General features: G+C 53.3%; 1 protein-coding gene across 1 annotated transcript in view; it reads right to left on the minus strand.

The window, feature by feature from the left end:
* ZC3H3 (zinc finger CCCH-type containing 3) overlaps positions 1-19,099 on the minus strand; it is a 296,545-nt gene that overhangs the window by 41,701 nt on the left and 235,745 nt on the right. The window contains exons 10-11 of the mRNA XM_090040765.1: positions 6,135-6,316; positions 1,633-1,835 (exon numbers count right to left, since the gene is read on the minus strand). Of these exons, the coding sequence (XP_089896891.1) occupies positions 1,633-1,835; positions 6,135-6,316 (385 nt within the window). The remainder of the gene's footprint in view (positions 1-1,632; positions 1,836-6,134; positions 6,317-19,099) is intronic.

Here is a 19,099-nt window from a genome sequence, read left to right on the forward strand (position 1 = left end):
GAAACAGTCTGCTTCTTCAGGTTATCGAACAGTTTTGCTTTTTTCTTTTTTTCTTTCTGAAGAGTTGGGTACGTTTCAGAGCACGTTGCCAGCATCTTCCTCTGGGCTTTATTTTCCTCCTTTCCAACGGGCTGAATTCCCCAAGGTCAACCTGAATTCACAAATCGTTTTGGCCACCTCCCCACTGCATTTTCCAGTGAATGCACTGAAAACACTTTTGTCCAGTTCTACTGACTATGCAACAAAGCAGATGATCCTCGATTGCCCTTTTAGGGAAAAGATGCAGGCTAAGTCACGGCTATTCCACAAGAGCCATTCCCGGGGCAAGGAAAGCGGGAGAGATCACCTTCCCTGCGCTGCCCTACAGTCTCCCAGCTGTGATGGCTGGCTCCTGGCAGAGAAGAAATGGAAAGGTTCCCCAGGGACCTGGGTCAGCATCCCTCCTATATTGGCAGTAGGACGACTGTTCACCTCCACCCTCTCCCTCCCGGGGCAGACAACACCCAACACCATATCTTAGCACAGGAGTTGACATCGGTGCTTGGAGTGATTGCTGCAAAATGTCCTACCCAGCACCTTTTCCTCATGCTGTTGAAAGGTAGATGACCCCAAAGACACATGGCCTATGTATCTGTCATCCCCCAAGTCAGCTTGGCAAGGGCTATGGAGGTATTTCTGCCTTCCTCTGTTGCTGCAATCACAATCTACTTCCTAGGCAAAATGTGCTGGGATGAGCCTAGCTATTTCCATGCCCTCCAGCCAAATCTGCTCTACTCTCTCACACACTGTACTTTCGGAGGCCTTTAGCTTTGTATATGGAGGAGCCCAAAGTTATTGTCAGGTATTAGGGGTGCTTCCTAATATCCTACAGAAAGCAGAAGCGACTCCACCCATTCATCGCCTCTTAATGCTATTTGTCTCGACACCAAATGAGTGGGTGTTCTCACAAAGCAGCCTTCAGTCCCAACAGTAAATGCTGGCAGGTGTCTTAGCAGCTCCCTGAACCACCCTGCTGCCTCCTTATGTTTGGAAAGGACGTACGTGCGTCTCAAACACACGCTGGAAGCCGGTGACTGACAGCAGGGTGCTCACCTAGAGCATGGGGCAGCAGGTTGGAGGTAACGCACAGGACAAGGAAAGGAGGGGTCTGCACCCAGCTCGCCCAGCTGTATCCGCACAGAAACGGAAGAGTGAAGCAAAGGACTGGGTCCATTTTTGGTGATGTTCAGCTCAAGTGGACAAACGCAATTTGTCTGGTAACCCCTAATGAAGCTTTGGTCCCATCAAAGCCCTAGGCCACCATTCAGGCATGTGAGAGCAGCACAGGTGCTGCAACAGGTGAGGACTGAGGTACAGGAGCGGGAAGGGAAGCTAAGGCCAAGGTTGGGGAGAGGGGGAGTGATGGGTGAGGTGTGTAGGACTGAAGCACCAGCAGCCCTGAAGCACCTGCCCAAGTGCAGATGATCGGCAAGGTCCCTTCCAGCCCCTAACAATTACGAAACAGCAGTGGTCCTGTATGACTGAGGCAGCAAAAGCAACGAACGCTGAGATGCAGCGCTCGTGCTTAGGTCTGAACAACCAGAGTGAGCCCCAGAGCTCCTGAGAGCGTTACCCAGAACAGCAGCCTTGTACCTGTCTCCTCTCCTGCCTTGTCTCTCTCAGGTCTGCGGGCCTCGTCACTCGGGGAGGTGGATGACAGCAGAGAGATGAAGGACGGCAGCTTCTGGAGCCTGCTGGTGCCGGGGGCCTCTGCGTCACTCCAAAACTTGACCTCCTGCTCCGCTCTGGAGGGTCCGGGCACCTCTCCATCGTCATGGACCCGGGCTGCTTCCCTCCTGAAAGACACACACGAGTATGGCAGTAACTGGGAACCAGCTGGGAACAGCAAGAAAGGTCAACAGGTTAGAGAAGGAGTCACTGGAGTCAGACACAGGAGACACGTTAGCTCATCTAGGCTGTCTAAATGCCAGGCATGGACTGTTCCCTACGGTCTAATTCCAAGGGCCTTGCCCTATATCCAGTGTTCAATGACCTGAGCACTGGTGGTCCTGTGAAGCAATCCAATATTCAGTGTGAGGTTTCCCTTTGCCCAGCTGGGCCCCTTTACCCTTATTTACATCCCAGAATATCCCAGCCTCTCTGTGAAGGAAATTTCCACTCTTCAGATACTTGGAGAGCTTTGAACTGGGCCCAGACCAGTCACCTGCGTTCTTCTGGGTCATCAAGTCAAGCCAAACAGCAAGGGGGAAGGGAGCTGGGCTGGAGACCAAAGTGCTCTCTCCTGCTATAAAGGCTGGGGGGGTGCGATGGGTTTACCGGGCCCTGAGCCGTCCCCAGTCCCAGCTCTCCATCTGCTCTGCTGAGCCTGTCCCCATGGCTCGCTCCTCGGAGGGCACACGGCTAATGTGACACTTCATCTCATTTGACATCTCTGTTGACGGCGCTAATAAAGGAAAAAATGCCTGAGTGGTTTAGAGCTTCTCTAAACCAGGCCCCTTCTCTCTCTCTCAGGCAGAGATTGCTGTCCCCCTTCCCAGGAAAGGCGGCTGGAAGCAGCTCTGCATAGCACCGCTCCCCGCTGGCCAGCTCCGTGCTCCTGCATTCTTACCTAAAAAGAGCAAGGAAATATTTTACACCTCGTTCACAAGGGGGATGTGAGCTGGATGTCATTCCAAGCCGATTCTCTCACTCGGGGTAACTTTGGAGAGAGAGCCCGCTGTGCTGGCTCCCCTGTGCTACCATACAAGGCAGGGCCTTGCGCTGCCAAGATGCGTCCGGGGGCCCGATATAGAGAGGGCTGGGGGTCCAGCTCTGCCCGCCTCTAGCCAGGTGACTGGGAATGATGAAGGATGGGCAGGAGCAAAGGGGGGGTGGATTTTGCAGGTGGAGAGGGGTTCACATGTAATGCTGCCTTCCAAAGAACAGGTGGAGTTTCCCAACTCCGAGCCAGCCACCAAAATACATCACCTGGTCCCTTCCCCAGCACCCACTGCCAGACTGTTTTGGGTAGCCTTTGCCCATCACGACCCCAGGGCAGGCTGTTCAGGCAAGCCTGTGGCTCTGCTCCTAGGATGCCAATGTGAGGTTTGCCTAAAAAACAGGGGATCCAGTGCAACCCCAAGACACTTGCTGTGCAGGGGAAGAGGTGCTGGGTGGCAAAGTCGCTCGGCAGAGGAAGGGCTGTGGGGGAAGAGCCAGGGATGTTTGCCGCTCCCCCTGCCATGGGTCCCTGGGTGGCTCTGCTTTGCAGGCCATGCCCCCTGCCGAGCACACCTCCCTGTCTGTCCCCTGGCCCCGTGCGTGCTGTCACCCCGCCGGCTCCCGGAGACTCATTAGCTGCTGTTAACAAAACGTTCCCAAGGAGCGACACAGACGGCAGGGGTGGGGACGGGGGCAGGACGAGCCAGGAAGCATTCAATGCCGCAGCACTGATGAGCCCGGGCGACAGGCTGCTGACAGGGATTGATAAAGCCGGCCTGCCAACGCGGCCAGGGAGGGGGGGAACTCGAGCCAGCGCGCCTCACCCAGTGCTATTCTGGTCCTAGCAAGCAGCTCTGCCCTTAGCACGTCTGCCTGGCGGGCTCCACCTTCACCCCTCACCGCTCCCGAGGCGGGTGCCCCAGGGCAGCTGCAATGTGCCAGCGTGAGGATGTTCTCTCCCGAGACCGGGCGTCTACCCTAGAAAACGCGGCGCACCCATTGATGCGAGGGAGCACGGTGCTGGCGATCGTGGGATGTGACAAAGGCCGATTTCTAAAGGCCTGGCAATGACTGAAACAACTCGCCCGCAGCGCGCACGGAGGAAATGCAGGAGAGTGCAACCCCTCGGCCCTTCTGACACGTCGTCCCACACGAGGGGCAAAGTCTTCAGCCACGTGGGAGCTCGTTATCAAAGGTGGAGAAGAAACTGCTGGCTGTGGACGCTGACGGTGCTGGACAGCCACTGCGATCTGAGCACCCCACAGATACCAGGGGCAAATATTATCCTGGCTTCCCTTGTTTTTCGCACGAACACTTTCTGCTTACTTCTTCCCCTTCCTATACAGGCTCCCTGCCCCCATGTCCCCAGCTCTGTACCCATCTTAAGATGCCACCATGGCAGGAAGAGCAAGCCTTGCCCTCAGCTATGAACACAGCGAAGGGCAGGCTCCTTCTGGTCTCCTCCAGGATGGTCCCTTCCCCTCCTGCTGAAAATCCTCTGCTGGGCAAGAGGAGGTTCCTGCGCATGGCTTAGACCTGCCCTCTCTTCTGGTCAGCCCAGACCCATTTCTATAGGCAAAAGATGTCAGCCAGGCTCCGTTTCCTCTCCTGCAAAAGGGCTGATCAATTAACAGCAGCAGGCAAGATGAGCTGTGGAGCTGGCGCTCCCGCCTGGGAGAGAAGAGGGTCAGGCATCGTACCACTGCCTGGTTGCCTGCCTGACAGTGTTATTACACTTCTCCCTTTGCAACCCACAGAGTTAATGGCAGAGGAGAAACCTCTGGGTGCCAGGCTTGGTGGACTGCCCAGCGAGGTAGTTTTCAGCCACGCAGCATCATTAAAATGAAATAATCAATAGACCCCAAGGGCACGGAGGACAGTGACCCCTTGCAAGGCTCACGCAGTCATTTTACACTGAGAGTTGCTGATGTGATTAGCGAAGCACCAAGCGCGACATCAGAGGCATCCTGCAGCACTGATTATGTTTCCATGTCCTTCTCCACCTTGGCTTCTTCTAACAGACGCTTCTGTATAGGACAGAGGCTGGCAGCTCGCTACCCATCTCCGAGGTCAGGGTCTCTTTCCCCTTTACACCCTGTAGTGTGGAGCAACCTGGGCCTAAAGCTCTTAGGCAGGAGACTGGGGCGTGATTCTCAGCTGGCCGGGCCAGCATCACAGGTGAGGAGGAAGACGTTCTGGGGTTATGAGACCCAACAAATCCCAGCGGCGCTGCAATGGTCCCTTACAGCCCTGCCCAAACCTCCTATCTCTCTCCCTGAGCTCGCCATGTCCCTGCTTCCTGGGGAAAGGCAACGAATCCATTTGCCTTTGCGTGACGGGACCCAGAGGGAAGCTTAGGATGTTTTCGGTCCTGTGCACCATGAAGCTGTCTCCCCCATCCACGGTAGAAGTGGTTTGGTGGCTCCAAAGGGCTCTCTGTCTAGTCCTCTCCCCAGAAAGCAATGGCTACATAAGGCAGGGAGCGCAGCCAGGATGGCATCTGGGATGGAGAAGACTCTGGCTCCACATAGACACTGCAGCTCATTCCTCCACATTTTATAAAAATGTAATAAAATATTTCATATATACAAACGTAGAATCACAACCCTCAAAACATGCAAATATATTTACAATAAATTCACTTCTGGTGATATAGCAGCCTAATCTAACAGACACCTCTTCAATTCAGTCATCTAAGCCTTCACAAATCAACATTTTAAGGCCAGAGGTGGTCTTTGGGGCAGATGTTTCAACCTGAGCGATGGGAGTGTAGAGGTTGACAATGGAGTCACTTGAGACTTGGGGCTAGTGCCCCCCAAAACCCTTGTAAAAGATACCACAGGAGCCTACAGTGGTTGGGGCCATGGTTTTGCATCACTTTTGACACTGTCTGCAGAACCATAGTGACAAAGTACCCCCTAATCACCCATCCACTGCACCCTGCAGGAGTTTCCTTGGAAATCCCCCCTCCATGTTCTCACCCAGTCTGACCCTATTTTGCTTGCAGGACCTGTGAAACAGTGGCCCCAATCAGTTATGCACCTCCAGTCAGGCCTTTTCAACCTACATGTATTCCACTTTCAGGCACAAAACTAGAAAATCAGCTTCACAAGAAAAGCGTTTTGCTACCAGCCCTGCCAAACCAAAGAACAAGTCAGAGCCTCTTAAGTCTCATGGCCCCTGTGATGAATAATTAGTGTGATCCCAGTGTCAAGATAAGCAGCTTGAGAAGAGATCTTGATATCAGAAGGGGTCTGAATTGGTGACTCTCAGATAATCGGTTCAGTCGATTAAAAGAGATTGAAAGAAGGTGCAGCTGGTTTCACAAAACCCTAAGAGAACTGAGCCGTCAGGAGCACGTGCGGGAGAGCCCAGGCCGTGCATCCACTCACCATTAAAGAAAATTTAGTCAAAGAAGGACACTGCTGCCTTACCTGAGTGTCTGCTCCCCAAGCCGCCTCCACTTCGGTGGCGAGCTGCCCCGGTCAGAGTCCCCTGAGCTGGGGGCATGTCTCCCATGTCGCTTCTGGGGATGCTGCAGTTTGCACCGAGCGCCCTTCGGACAGACGCCTTTCTTGGCGAAGTCAGGGCACACCAGGGTGTGCTTCTTCTTGCACTGAAAAGAAAAGGACACAGCACTGTGAGGAGCTTGTGCATGCAACACGCCACGACTCCTCGCTTTCCCAAAGACCTGCAGGGCAAGTTAATGAAGATTGGCTGTTTCCTTCGGGTGGCACTAACAGATCATTAAAAACAATGGGAAAATGACTGCTCCACTATTTCCTTTCTAGGCCTGGGCAAGACAGGAGGCTGTCCCTCTTCCCCTGCAAATGCCAGGGGCCATTCAGACTTGCTCATCCGGTTCCAAGTGCATGATCTTTGGACCCCTGGTTCACTAATCGCCAACCACAAAATCCTATCCGCTTTGCCTTCCCCTAAAGAGGCCATTGTAGAGATACCCTGCATGGAAATCAGGTGACAATTTTTCCTGGGATGGTAATATCGCCCTTGGTCACACGCATCTGGAGCTCAGGGAGGAGTGAAGAGAAGCAGGGAAGAATAAGGCTCCCTCTCCTCAAAGTTAATCCATTTTGGGCTGCTGGGGTATATCCAACGCACACCAATCGCTGCCAGACCGTACCCTTCACCTAGTCCCCAGTGGGAGCTTGGGGCAATGGGGCTTGGAGACAGAGAAAGAAAACGGAGGTTTCCTCGAGGTGATCTGCTCCAGCGCTGAACCACCCTCAGCGAGAAACTTCTCCCTAATCTCCAACCAAAACCTCCCTTGGTACAATTTAAGCCCATTACTACTTATCCTGTCCCCTGTGGACACGGGGAACAATTGATCCCCGTCCTCTTTATAACCACTCTCTTTGCATTTGAAGACTACTCTCAAATCCCCCCCTCTGTCTTCTCTGTTACAGAAAAAATATTCCCAGGTCTTCCCATTTGCCTTCACACATCTGGGGAGGGACAGAAGAGGCAAGGGGACGTCTGTGGTTGTTTCCAGGGCAGAGAGGAGAAGTGCAAAGGACAACGACCCCCGGGCTGCTGCCGCTAGCTTTGCTTAGAAGAATATGCTTGCTTTGAAGTGACCTGGGGGAGTCAGAAGTTTGAAGCACAAAATGCTGCTCTAAAAGGAGGGCCTACACAGGAGCTAGGCTTGGCACCGGTCTCTCCTGGCGTGAAGAGACGGCTGGCAGCCTGCCCTCAGGAGTGTCTCCTGCCCTTGCAGCAAGCCGAGAGTCCTCCAAATGCAAGGACCTTGGAGACTCTTTTGGCCAAGGTTAACCAGAAACAGTTAACCAGTCAGCAGCATCAATACACAATTCCCTTAGCACATGCCCTGCTAAGACCTATTACACCACTACAATTGTGCATGCAAAAAGGAGAGGCTGAGGAAACTGGCTGATTGAGTCTGGAGAAGAGAAGACCGAGGGGGATTGAATAGCAGGCTTCGCCTCCCTGCAGGGGGGCTGCACAGAGGATGGGGCTGGGCTGGTCTCAGTGGGGGCAGATGCCAGAAGGAACAATGGGCTCCAGCTGCAGCAAGGGAAGTTGAGGCTGGATATTAGGAAAAACTCTCTCACGAGGCAGGTGGGGAAGCACTGGGACAGGTTACCCAGGGAGTCTCCACCCTTGGAGGTGTTGAAGACCTGGATTGACAAAGCCTTGTCTGGGATGATGTAGTTGGGGCTGGTCCTGCTTGGAGCAGGGGCTTGGACTAGATGTGACCTCCGGAGGTCCCTTCAACCCTCATTTTCTATGATTCTCTATCAGCTCAGTTATTTGAATTGCACACCCAGTCACGGTAACCACAGGAACAAGCAGCTACACATCCAGCTAGTAAAGTGTTCGCATAACAGATGAAATCGTACACCCTGTAAAGAAATGAGCTTCTAATTCCAAAGCCGGAGACAGAGCAGTTCAAATGTTGGGCCTCTGCGGGTGTCCGGCTATCAGGTGGTAGGGCAAGAGTGCTGTACTGACGTCAGCTTTTGCCCTGGGGATTTCTTGCTGAGTGCCTGAGATGACAGCAGCAGAGTTCTTGCATTAAAAACCAGGTACCCTCGCCCTACCCAACATTTCTTCATTTCTTCTGGTTGGAAGCAGGACCAGGCAACACACAACAACTGCACCCCCCCACCTGTCAGTCAGGGCTTGCAGCTGGGTCCAGCCCCCCCAGTAACACCTGCAGCTGGGCAGACTGGGACAGAAAAGGCTGGCATGGGACCAGCCACTTTGGGACCTGGTAGTCAGGACTTCGGGCACGCTGGGTGTGAGCTACGGTGCATTCAAAGCCCCAGCCTCGCGGATAGGCTACAGCTCACTGACATCTGCTGCAGCACTCTCTGTGAGCCAGTCTCAGCGGACAGTCCTCATCGAAATCATGGCTGTAGCACGGGGATCAAAGACTTGCTTCTGTCGAGCCCAGGGATAACGCAGCGAGATTTTATGGCACCTTTCACACAAGCTGTCTCCCACAGCAGCCTCCGCTGCTCAACAAGCTGCTGCCTAGATGGGAAGAAATGCACAGGCTGGGCAGGCAGGAGAGAGCTTCTCAGTGGAGATTTCCAGAGGCGGACGATGCAGATGGGAAGGGAACAGCCTCTAGTCTCCGCTTTCCCATGCAAATCTCCCCTCCTCCCATGCACGCCCCCTGTGCGTCGCTTCAGAGCCAGCACACAAGCGGCCCGCACCTACCCTACTCTCCTCCGACCTGCCACCGGGTCCCCAAAGCATGATGAAGCCTTTGCTCGCTGTCACCTGGAGCAGTGGCACACCCGTGTCGCACAGCGTAGCACACGAGAGGGACTGCGAGTTACACGACTGACCGACACACCTCTGCTGCCCTGCGCAAAGCACGGAGGAGAGATCAGACGCCGGACTGTGAAGCTATCTAGTCTTTGAACAGCCCGGGCCCTGCAACCCGCTACCCCACCCCACCCCGTGACACGCAGTTTACCTAGTCTGAGGCTGGGAAGCCAGCGCCAGGTTGTTCCCTGCAGCGTGTCCTTATCCAGGCTCTGGCTAAATGAACCCAGTTAATGGGGCTTCTCCGGCTCTCGCTGGGAGACTTGACTACGGCTGAATGCACTTCAGACACCAGAGGGGCTGATCTGTTTGAAGCCACTTCATGCTGGGGTTAGCTCAGGCCACAGCTCCAGCAAGACGCAGGCGCTGTGGCTTCTCCAGGAGGGCTGTCAACTCCTAAGGGTCCATCCCCTGGAAAAGATGCCCCACAGCAATAAAGCCAAGAGTTGCATCAAATGATGAATGCGTTGGACAGAGAGAGTGAGTGGGGCTGACGGCATGCGACAGCCAACGGTGCTCTCTGTCCAGTGCTTCCCAGGAAGGCCACAAAAACGACTGTCCTCGGCAGCAGCTTGCAGCGGGGGGGAGGGGGTACTGGACCAGCTACCAGAGCTGACCTCATAGCAGGTAAAACATCCACTGCAGAGATGTCCTTTTGCCCCCCCAACAAAATGCAAGCACCATCTGGGAGGAGCGCAGCAGATGTTCGACATCCGTGCACCAGACTCTGACAGGAAGCAAAAAAATACCCCAGTGAAATGAAGCTGCGGGGGGGACACTGGAGGAAGAGCGAATGCAATGCCTGCTGCTGGAAGGGGGCCAGGGCTCCCTGGTGACATTCCTATGCCTACACAAAGTGCCATCCTTGCAACCTCCTGAACGGCAAAGGACCATAGCAAGGAAGAGAGAGAAGGGAGAGCATGGCAAGGGGAGACTCCAACAGCAATGAGGGATTCATTTTTTACCCGTGTGACATCCTCACGCCGTGCTCTCTGGTTACTGGGCTGGTCTGGAGCCTGCCTGTAGCGCTAAGATGCGCTCCCAGCGGACAGCACTTTGTGATACCTGCCTCTGCTTCCCACACGTGCCAGGCACAGCAACATCCTGAAAGCCAGTCTCGGTCGGTCAGGCCTCCGTTTCAAGCCAGCGAGCTGCTTCCCGTCAGCGACAGTCACGTCTTTGCTTCGTCCAAGCTTGGGCCTTGGACCCCACCAGCTACTTCCACCCCAACCAGAGCGCCTTCGCCTTGCCTCTCCCCACTTCAAGGGATGGGGTGCATTCTCCGAGAGATGCAGGCGGGGGGTTCGCCAGGAGATCCCCATGGAAGGGCGACCTGGTTAAAATTCCCATGGGATGCTGGATGTGAATGAAGCTGTTTCCAGCCGTGTCCAGTCACTGCAGACAAGCCACCACTGGGACTTTCACTCCCCGTCGTACTGCTGCCACAAACTGTGGCTTCTCAGGTCAGATCAGGCCACGGTGGGATGACAGTCGATCATACGTTTCTATAGTATTTTTCATTTCAAAGGTTCCCATGTTTTTTCCTCTTTTACAGGAGGTTGAGAAGGTCGCTCTTGCTTTAGACAGCCCAGCAACTCACTCCAAGACGTTTGCCCAGGTAATGTCATGCTATCAAGTTCACTTTACTCAATATTGCCCACGTTATTTACAGGTAGGCTATTAGGTTCTTGTCACCAATTACTTGCATTACAGACGCCTGCAGGCTGCCAGTGCATTCGAGGCTCAAGGAGATGTACACAAAGACCTTACAGCGAAAACAGAGAAGACAGAGGGTGGAAGGGGAAATGGGAGCAAGTGAAGTGACTTGCCCAAGGCCAGAGTAAGGCAGTGGCAGAGTTGAGACTAGTATCCGTGTCCTTTTTCTGCCTGTCCAGTCCCACATGTGGATCACAGAGGGGTTTCCCCCTCCCCCCATACCAGGAAGTTATTTTTGCCTGTCATGGAAAACTTTAAATATATAAGCAAGTCTGTCCCACTGCATTATTCACTCACCTCTACCTGCCCCTGAACTGGCACAATGACATATGCATGCCCTGGACAGGACGTGGGAACTCTAGTACCCAGTAGGCACTTCAGTGGCAATCATCCAAGGTGGAAACCGCAATAGGGTTCAGGGCTCAAACCCCGAGCTGTGCAGAAAAGGGTCCCAGGATCTTTAATGGGGGCTAATGACAGTGTTATGCATTCCCAGTCCAATGGCTATGCCATGCCGGAGGGGATAACGTTGCCGAGTGATTCCCCTTCCTGCCAAGCCTGGGTTACCCCGGGATATACCAGGCTCTCCAGGCCGCAGGCCTAGTATTGACCTTCTACAGGGGATGAGCTCTGGAGAGTTCAAAGCCCCACAATGGACAACCTGGCTTGGCGCGAGCATGAAAGGTCACTGAGCACAGCGTCCGGCAGCTGAAGGCACGCTACGAGCTGCAACAATGCAGAGCAGGGGGCAGCTATTCTTAGGAACAGGCAGAAAACCCCCCCCACAGGCTCGTCCTTCCCGCGTGTCAGAGCAGAGGCAAAAACGCCCATTGGAGGATGGTGCCATGCCCGGGGTCTTTACGTAACACGGCCTGCCCCCTTCCTTCCTGCCCACTTTCCATTCCACTAATGGCCAATTTGCCTCTGCCATGCACTGGGGAGAGTCTAATGGGGGACATCACTTGCTACCAGAAGCCCCCTCCGCTGTCTTGAACCCCCCCACAACCCAGACATAATATAAATCTCAGGCTCGGCGCTGGCGACTGCATTGGGGAAGCTTCACTGGCTCCTTTTCGAGCATCTACTTTATAAAGAAAACAAACCGTGCGAAACCCATTCCAGGGCCGCGGCCCCGGCTCAGGTTCCTAATGACTTTTCCAAGCCATTCTTAGCTTGGCCACGCTCTCCTATGACAACATGTTTGGCTTCTCCTTCCTAACACGACAGCCCCGAAGCGGCTCTCCGGGCCGCGGGCCTGTCAATCAGCTTCGCCTGGGGACCTGGAGCAGGGAGACGGCAAGGGAGGGCTGCGGCTCATCACCTTCTCAGCCCTGTGCTCTTTTCAGGCCAGGCAGCTTGGAGGGGAGGCGGTGGGTGGAAAAGCCCCTTCTATTTATTTATGGAAGGGGGGGGGGAGAGTTATGTGAGATGCCCTTCTCTTGCTCCAGGGTATTAAAGCCAGATCAAACATGAGGATTCAGTTACTGTAAACCTGTTTGCCGTCCCGCACATGTCAGTTAAGGTGAAGCAAGAGCTGGCTTTAGGGCTACTACGGAGCAACCTCATTCCCTGGGTCACCCAATCCCTTCCACCTGTCAGGACTGCTAATTATACCCGGCTTAGGAACCCAGCCAGCCAGCAGGTTGTACCATAAAAAGAGAAAACGCTCCGGTCGGGCCGGGGAGTGCTGCACCGAGATTCCAGAGAAAGAGACACCCCAAAAAAGTCCCTGGGAAGTGGGGAAGAGACGGAGGCAGAGAGGCTAAAACCAGCCACACCAGGCTGGTATAGAAGTGGATGCCTCTGGAAGAACGATCCCCAGGGCGGGCGAGAGGCCTGCTCTGAACAACCCTCGCCTCCAGACACGTCTTCAGAGACGGGGAGCATCAGCTCAGGTGCAGCTCAGCCAGAGGGTTAGATTTACCCTGCTGGGCTTCACTTCACCCTCCTCCATCTATAGGGCTTCATCTCACAGCTAGATGCAGCACCCTGCACAGCAAGTGGGCAAGGTCACTAGTCTGCAACCTGACCGGTGTGGGCACTTCCTGCCCCTGCCAGCCTGGGCGGGCAGCGCGACACGGGGGCACTCCATGGTCAGCCAAGGAGCTCTGGGAGAAATTCAAAGCGCTGCTAACTAAGTCCCCCAAAGCCTCCAGGAGTGCCTTTCTAACACCGCCTTGCACTCATCCCATGTGCCGAAACAAACAGTCCTCAGAAAGGGGGTCAACACCGGGCTGCGCTGAAAGGAGAACCATCAGGCTGAAGAAGACTACTACTAGAGCACTAGGATTGGTCTTGGGAGCAAGTTTATTTGTGATTTTGGCACAAAGGGTAGGAGTGTGCTAGTGATGCAAAGCAGGGAGGCATTGCCAGCAGAGAGGAGGATCAGAATATCTTATAGGAGGAACTGAGTGATCTCTAACAAGTGGCATTACATTTAATACCATAAAGTACAAGGTCCTGCCCTCAGGGACTCCTAGCAAAGGAGTCCTGCTATTAGCCAGAGGTACATCAGCTGGAAATGGCAGAGGGGGATAAAAATCTATGCGTTTTAGTTATAGCCAGGACCTACTGATGGGCTACGACGCAGAGAGACACGTGATCTTAGGACACATCAAGTCAAGGTATTTCCAGTAGGGAGAGTGAACCATTTATGCCATTGCAGAAGGCACTGGTGAAACCTCGCTTGGCATGCTGTGTAAATGCTGGTTTACACTTGTTTAAGGCAGAGGAATTCAAACTGGAACAGGTGCAGGACGCACGTGGGTGAGCGGGGCTCGAATCCCTGCCTTGCAAGAGGAGACCAAGAGAGCTTGGGCTCCCTTAGCCAAGCAAACGAAGGCCGAGAGGGGATAGGAATGCGGTCCACAAATACAGCGGGCTGGTAAACACTGGGGGGAGGCGGGAGGGTGGGGAGAGGAGCTACTGAAACCAAAGGAGGATGCTGGCACATGAACAAATTGGCCATGAAAAAATTTAGCTTGGTGATCTGAATCACAATGGGGGCTGGCAGGGCCCTCAGGAGGTCACATCCGGTCCAGTCCCCTGCTCCAGGAAGGATCATCCCCAGCAAAACCAGCCCATCAAGTGCTGGTCTGAGGTTTCTAACCTTCTCAGTTGCGAGCCAGCAGCAAGCGGAAGGTCTGGAGCAGCCTTCCAACAGGGCGAGAGAAGCAGAAGTACTTGAATCCTGATGTAAGCCATGTTCGTTACGGAGGCATTTAGAGGTCTCCTCTAAGATCCCAGCTCAAGCATGCAATGAGAGCCTGTGCCCCAAAGCAGAGCTTGTTATGGCTAGGAAGCCTAGTACAGGTCGTGCCAGGGCAGGGAACTGAACTCAGCAACCTGATGGGTCCTACGCTCCCAACACCCCTCCAGGAACCTGGCTAAGGTCAAGGCCTCCAGCCCAAGTCCTCATGGGCCAACAGACTCCGTTTCTTCCTCCACCATCTGCCCACATCTGTTTTCACTCTCTCATTTCAGCATCCTTTATAGAAGGGAAGGTGCAAGCTATTAGCTCCTTATAGGTGGGTACACCCACTTAATACAACCCAGGTGCAACGTGCAGAGGTGAAAGGCACCCTACAAGTGGCCAAAACAAAACAAATATATATATAAATATAAAATATCAACACATTCCTGCCCTGGCCTTGTCACCAAATGCTCTCTGCCCCCACTGTGCTGGGGATTTGCAGAGGGGCCTGACATATTTGGTCCCCTCATCTCAAAGAGGAGATAGAAGAACTAGAGAAGGTCCAGAAAAGGGCAGCAAGGATGATCCATCAATTCACAGACTGTAGGACTGGAAGAGATCTTGCAAGATCATCAGGTCCAGCCCCCCTGCACTAGGCAGGAAATGATGAGCCCGTGGAGGGGCTTCCATAGGCAGAGAGACTAATAAGGCCTGGCCTGGCCAGTTTAGAAAAGAGATGTTTGAAGGAGCATACAACAAGGGTTTACAAAATACTAAATGGTGAAGAGAAAGCCAATGGGTTTATTATGGGCTGTCCCTCACAATCCAAGAATGAGGGGTCACAATATGAAACTAGTAAGTATTCAGTTTAAAACTAACACCAAATAGCTCTTTTTCACCCAGTGTGGCATTCAACTGCAATGCTTGTTGCCAGCAGAAGTGGGGGAAGCTGGTCGTTTAGCCATATTCCTACAGAGTTTGGACAAGCTTGGAATAAAGCGGTATCAGTAGCCATTGAATGTGGGAGTTACGGACACAGTGTCTGAATCAGAGCATCGTGGACCTTAAGTGCTGGAGGCCGCAAGTGAGAGAGGAGCAGGGGGAAAACCTGGTCAGACCCACTCACTCTGCCCCCATATGGCACAGGACACTGGGCAGGATGGACCTATGGTCTGACCCAGCACTTGGCAATGAATGCATGTTCATGTTTGTGGGGTGACAGTGGAGACAGGCAGTGACAGGGTGACAACCTGCAGCCATAACTGCTTTGGTTTTATGTCCTGGCCAAACCCACAGGCTGATCTCCCTGAAATGCAGTGACCTGGCAAGGTCCCATGGCACCTGCTGGCCGCTTCCCATGACCGAGACATGTTGGTCCACATTAACTTTCCAGATCCTGCATGCAGAAGCAGGATCAACCTGCATGCAGAAGCAGGATCAAGCAGGAGCAGCTTTGCTGTGCTGACATTAGGGCTGGCACTGCATGTTAGCCCTCAGGACATGGCTTGAGGGTAGCAGCCCTCCCCCCAGCCCATCCATCCTTTGTCAGGTTTTGCCTCTTTGGATGCGAGCTCAGCAGGAGAAGGGGCTGTGCCTTCCTATGCGGTTGAACACCCTGAACAAGGTCCTGACCCTGCCTGGACACCTTCAGGAATGCAGTTTCAGAAAGAAATCATGGTAAGCAGGCACCTGATTGAGGTCTCAGCACAGACAAAACCCAAAACCCGTTGCCTCAACTCCAAGTGCTTTTCAAACCATACCAGGCATCCAAAAAGCTCTCTCAGAGCCATTACAGGTAGAACCATCTCCAAGCTACAGGATTAAGTGGCTGGATTGATGTCAGGCTGTTTTAATGTACCTCTTAGCCACAACTTCCTCACGCTAAGTGGCTGTTGGGAAGCTATCAGTGAAGGTGGAGGGGCTGCTTTCTGAAGTCGTTCAGAATTGACAGCTAGTAAATAGCTTTTTTTGATGGCTTTTTTATAATTGGGTGCAGATGGAAGCAGCCTTAAAAATTCCAGCTCCCTGTCATTAAAACCTGGAAGACAATACATCTGAACATCATACAGTCTGTGGAATAATAATGGAGAAATTTATCCAACACATGGAGCCGCATTTGTGCCGTTTTATCTTCAGCTGCAACCAGCGAAAAAAACCTAGGCTTTTTTGACACTATTTTACACTTTCTTCCTAACATGGAGCTGAAAACCAGCCCCTGGGAGCCATTAAGGGATCCCTGTTGGAGCACCCTGCTAGCTCTACCCTTGGTGCCCAACTACAATAAGACTATGTTAATTATCTCCATTATTTATAACCACACCTCTTACAGTACTTGCGATGCTCAACTCCCAACGATGCAGCAATAATAAGGTGCGATGCATGCCTCCATATTTTCATTTTAGGAGTACAACCCTTATTTGCTTTTTTTTTTTTAAAGCAACTAATCAGTTACCGCTGAGATGCACGCACTCACCGAACATGGGGCTGCCGAGCTGGATTCCTGCCATAAGACATACCTGTGCTTCGCTTCAACCTGTGCAATTGAGGGAAACTCCCCAAGTCCACCCAGCGTGCCAATGAGGTCAGCTGCCTTTGCAACGTCAGAGCCCAACTGGATCCTGTTATCAGTGGTATTTTACTCCAAACTCTTCCACTTTGTGTGAAACCGGCCCCCAAGATTTGGGGGAGATTCGCCGTTTCTTTGTCTTTTTGATGCTGGCGTAAAAACAGATGACCGAAGGAAAACGTGAAAGCCAGGAGGCTCGTTGAGGCCTGGGGCTGGCGTTTCATTGTGCACGAGTGTGGCGGGGCCTGGAGTGAGAGGACCCTAAGGCTTCCTTTGCACACCAGGGAGAGACAGATCAACAGTGACAAATGCCAGCCACACTCACCTCTTGCTGCCAGGCTTTTACTTGCAACAGAAACGTGGAGCCACGTGGACCCAGAAGAAGCCATTAGTCACTTTTCAAAGGCAACAGGCCTCATGCTTGCAAAGGGAAGAGCGCACACGGCTCTGAGGGACGTTAATGGCAGTCACAGGTATGCAGCACCTCTGCATGAGGAGGCCAAATATGGACCTCAAGATTCATGGACTTCAGACAACATTTTCATAGATTTAATAGACATTTGGGCTGGAAGGGACCTCAGGAGATCATCGAGTCCAGCCCCCTGCCCAAAGGGCAGGAAGGCAGCTGGGGTCATAGGAGCCCAGCAAGATAAGCATCCAATTTACTCTTGAAGGTGTTCAGTGTCGGTGCTTGAACCACCTCCGCTGGCAGACTGCTCCAGACCTTGGGGGCTCGGACAGGAAAGAAATTCTTCCTTATGTCCAGCCTGAAACGGTCTTGCAGGAGTTTGTGACCGTTCGACCTCGTCATCCCTTGGGGCGCTCTGGTGAACAGACGTTCCCCCAGATCCTGGTGGTCACCCCTGAGAAACTTGTAGGTGGCCATCAGATCACCCCTGAGCCTGCGCTTTTCCAGGCTAAGGAGTCCCGTGGCTCTCAGCCTGTCATCGTAAGGTCTGCTTTCCTGACCTCCGATCATGCGCGTGGCTCTCCTCTGCACTCTCTCAAGCTTCTCCACATCCTTTTTGAATTGTGGAGCCCAAAACTGGACGCAGTACTCCAGCTGCGGCCTCACCAAGGCCGAGGACAAGGGGAGAATGACGTCCCGGGATTTGCTCGAGAAGCATCTATGGATGCACGCCAGTGTTTGGGTTGCTTTAGTAGCCACGGCATCACATTGGAGGCTCATGTTCATCTTGTGGTCAATGATGACCCCCAAGTCTTTTTCTTCTGTAGTGCTAACCAACGTAGCACTACCGAGCCTATAAGGGTGCTGCAGGTTTTTCCTCCCAAGGTGGAGAACCTTGCATTTTTCGGTGTTAAACACTATCAGGTTCTCGTCTGCCCATTTGCTGAGCCTGTCCAGGTCAGCCTGGATCACCCGCCTGTCTTCTGGCGTGGATGCTTTGCCTCAAAGTTTGGTGTCATCGGCAAACTTGGCCAGTCCACTTCTGACTCCAATGTCCACATCACTGATGAAGATGTTAAACAATACGGGTCCAAGGACAGAGCCTTGGGGTCCCAACTGGTCACAGGACACCACGATGAGTGACTTCCATCTATTACCACCCTCTGGGTCCGACCACGGAGCCAATTTCCCAGCCAGCGGATCATGGTGGCCCCAAGGCCACAACCGGCCAGTTTGGCCAAGAGGTGATCGTGGGATACCAGATCGAAGGCTTTTTTGAAGTCAAGATATATGACATCAATCTCTTCTCCCTGGTCCAGGTGATAGGTCACCTGGCCATAGAAGGAAATGAGATTGGTCAAGCAAGACTTATCCACAACAAACCCGTGCTGGCTATCCCTCAGGCTGTTGGCGTCGGCCAGTCCATTAAGGATGGCCTCTTTAATAAACTTTTCTAAGCTCTGCCCCAGGATAGAAGTCAGGCTGATGGGCCTATGGTTAGCCAGATCCACTTTCCTCCCTTTCTTGAAGATCGGCACCACATTGGCCTTCTCCCAGTCTTCGGGCACTACACCAGAGCGCCAGGAGCTCTCGAAGACCCGTGCCAGGGGCTGGGCTATGACGCTCGCCAGCTCCTTGAGTGCCCTGGGGTGCAGGTTGTCAGGGCCGGCTGACTTGAAGGCATCCAGCTTCTCAAGGTGTTCCTTCACGAGGTCAGCATTGATGGGGGGCAGGGGATCTCCCTCACCCAGATCTCCCTGTCTCGTAGCAGGCATGGGTGTCCCATGGGACTGATGAAAGACAGACATAAAGTACCCATTTAATAGGTTGGCTTTTTCCTGGGCATCAGTTGCCCCATCTGGTTTAGCAGGGGTCCAACATTGCCCTTGCTTTTCCTCCAGCATCCCACATATCTGAAAAAGGACTTTTTGTTGTCCTTGATGCCTGAAGCTAGTTGGAGTTCAGTTGCAGCCTTGGCTTTCCTGGTTTGCTCCCTGCAGGACCGGACCAGCGCGGAGTAATCCTCCTTGGAGGTGAATCCTGTCCTCCATCTTTTGCAGGTCTTTCTTTTTAGCCTCAGGAGGTCCGCTAGGTCTCTGGAGAGCCAGGGGGGCTGCTGTGCCTTCTTGCTGCCTTTCCTCCGTGTTGGAATAGACTTAGCTTGTGCACTGAGGATCGCTCCCTTGAGGATCAACCACTC

Source organism: Crocodylus siamensis, chromosome 3 (assembly GCF_052110815.1).
Source record: "Crocodylus siamensis isolate JL-2025a chromosome 3, ASM5211081v1, whole genome shotgun sequence".
In the NCBI taxonomy this organism is placed as follows: Eukaryota; Metazoa; Chordata; order Crocodylia; family Crocodylidae; genus Crocodylus; species Crocodylus siamensis.